General features: G+C 51.5%; 2 protein-coding genes across 3 annotated transcripts in view; both read right to left on the bottom strand.

Moving 5' to 3' along the window:
* Positions 1 to 2,500, bottom strand: part of LOC122244368 (uncharacterized) — a 9,168-nt gene that overhangs the window by 605 nt on the left and 6,063 nt on the right. The window contains exon 2 of one of the 2 annotated variants that reach the window (XM_086541832.1): positions 1 to 756. This exon is cut by the window's left edge and continues 605 nt beyond it. In XM_086541832.1, the coding sequence (XP_086397958.1) occupies positions 1 to 755 (755 nt within the window). In that variant the 5' untranslated portion in view covers position 756. Of the gene's footprint in view, positions 760 to 2,500 lie in introns of both variants that reach the window. The other variant, XM_086541831.1, reaches the window with a different exon arrangement.
* The window catches only part of LOC147470990 (uncharacterized), a 7,468-nt gene continuing 6,045 nt past the window's right edge, over positions 1,078 to 2,500 (bottom strand). Inside the window, exon 2 of the mRNA XM_086541830.1 lies at positions 1,078 to 2,500. This exon is cut by the window's right edge and continues 608 nt beyond it. Coding sequence (XP_086397956.1) covers positions 1,245 to 2,500 — 1,256 coding nt within the window. The 3' untranslated portion in view covers positions 1,078 to 1,244.

Below are 2,500 nucleotides of genomic sequence, written 5' to 3'. Positions count from 1 at the left end.
GTCCTGGTGATGGGAACCACCTGTGTGGACGTGACGTATTGTGTCTGACCAGGCTGAGGGATTGTCTGAGTGATGTAGTTCGTCCTGACAAATGTACTTGTAAGGACGACGTCCTGACCAGGTATGAAAGCGGTCGAGTAAACTGTGCTAAAGAGTGTGGTATCAATCGTTCGGGTCTGACCTCCTGCTTGCACAGTACTGGTGATGGTCTGTGTCTGATACACAGTTCTGATTACTTGCTGTGGTATAGCTATCGTGGAGACAACATTCCGTACGATGGTTGACGGAACTTGCTGATACTGTGTCTGGAATTGTGTCTGGTACTGCACCTGGGTCCTCACCTCGTCCTGGGTTCGGGTCACGTAGTTCGTCTGACCTGGAAGAGTCACATATTCCGTGCGAACGTTACCTTGGGTTTGGGTCACATAGTTAGTCTGGTATTGGATTTGCGGTACCACCTGGGTATCGACTACCTCCGAAAAGATAGTCGAGTAGACCTGCTGAACGCTTGACTGGGTCTGAGTAACATACTGTGGATTGTTGTTGTAGATAGTGGAAGGGACAACCACGGTGGAGTAGCGAACTTTTGTCTGGTAGACGGTGGAGGCCTGGCATCCGCCGGGGGTTGGCACCGGGGGCAGGTAGCCTCCTGACGGCTGCAAATTGACCCCCTGACCTAGGAGGCTTCGAGGTAGCCGGTCGGCGCCTGTCTCGACGCAACTGGCCGCCAGCAACATCGCCAGAATCGCCCACATCCTTCTATGAGGAAATATAAATGGAAAATAGAGGAAGATTAGTGGAGTGGCAATAACATTCCTATCAATACGTCATCCGTCCTACTAACGATTATCAACATATTTTCGATTATCATTGTTCTTGATACTATCAACATTATCATTATCGCAAATGGCATCACTACTACTACTATCAACATTAGTACAGTATTACAGAACATGCCGTAAACAGAACATATCCCTCAGTAAAATCTTGATTCATCTGCTGTGCTCTACTTACATTGTCTGCAGAAGCCTGTTTAAAATCATATTGCCTTGAGGATAAAGAAACAAACAAGAAATATAACATTAGTAAAACTTTAATGAACAATAATAAAATAAAATAATGATATCTACACAACCACAGACGGCACGTGGTCATCTGCCACACAGAGGACAAAATAATTTACTTTACATAGTGACGGTAACCCTAACATGCGCATATGTGTCTGTGTTATAAATACTGTGGATTTAACCAATAGGTAGAGGGCTCCTTGGAGAGTTGTAGTTATACCCGCCTGCTCCACCAACACCACCGAATCCACTGCCACTCGTTCCACCAATCCCACTTCCACCTACTCCACCAAATCCGCTTCCACCTGAGCCACTTGCTCCCCCAATCCCGCCAAATCCGCTTGATCCGCCGACTCCACTTCCACCTACTCCAGTAAATCCGCTCCCACTTGATCCACCAAATCCTCCTCCACTTGATCCGCCAAATCCACTTCCACTTGATCCACCAAATCCACCTCCACTTGATCCTCCAAATCCACTTCCACTTGATCCACCAAATCCGCCACCAGTTGATCCACCAAATCCTCCTCCACTTGATCCGCCAAATCCACCTCCAGTTGACCCGCCAAATCCACCTCCAGTTGACCCACCAAATCCACCTCCAGTTGATCCACCAAATCCACCTCCACTTGATCCGCCAAATCCACCTCCAGTTGACCCGCCAAATCCACCTCCAGTTGATCCTCCTCCACTTGATCCGCCAAATCCACCTCCAGTTGACCCACCAAATCCACCTCCAGTTGATCCACCAAATCCTCCTCCACTTGATCCACCAAATCCACCTCCACTTGATCCGCCAAATCCGCTTCCACCTGATCCACCAAATCCGCCTCCACCTGATCCACCAAATCCGCCTCCACTTGATCCACCAAATCCGCCTCCACCTACTCCACCAAGTCCACTTCCGCTTGATCCACCAAACCCGCCCCCAACCTGGCCACAAGAGGCAGTCACTGTTCTTGTGACAGTCACCTGCTGAGGGTTACTGACAGTCTGGAATATGACCTGCTGTCGAGCCGAAGTCTGGACGACCTCGCTGGTGACGACGCGGTCCTGGCCTGGCGCCTGAACCACCGACGTCCGGGTCTGCTCGCGGGTCTGCACCACAGCGGGCCCGGTTCTGAAATCGGTGCTTGTCACTGTCTGCACTTGGGTGAAGGGCTGGAACCGGGTCTCAAACCGCGTGGTGAAGATGGTGGTGGGGATCACCTGGGTGCGAACGACCTCCTGAGGCACTGTCTGGGTCTGGACGCGGGTCTGAGTGGCATAATTGGTGCGGGTGATGACCTGTTCTCGGGTGACGACGGCGTTCGAGAAGCGTGTGGTCACCGCTGTGAACGGGATGACCTGCTCGCGGCGCACCACCGACGTGCTCACCACGTTCTGGCCAGGGACAACCTGAGTCTGCACCTCCTGCTGGATGCGGGTGGAAG

Source organism: Penaeus japonicus, unplaced genomic scaffold (genome assembly GCF_977035675.1).
Source record: "Penaeus japonicus unplaced genomic scaffold, GWHDUDI00000001_assembly GWHDUDI00000011, whole genome shotgun sequence".
Classification (NCBI taxonomy): domain Eukaryota; kingdom Metazoa; phylum Arthropoda; class Malacostraca; order Decapoda; family Penaeidae; genus Penaeus; species Penaeus japonicus.
Note: the sequence above shows the minus strand (reverse complement) of the source record. Positions and strands in the feature narration are given on the sequence as shown.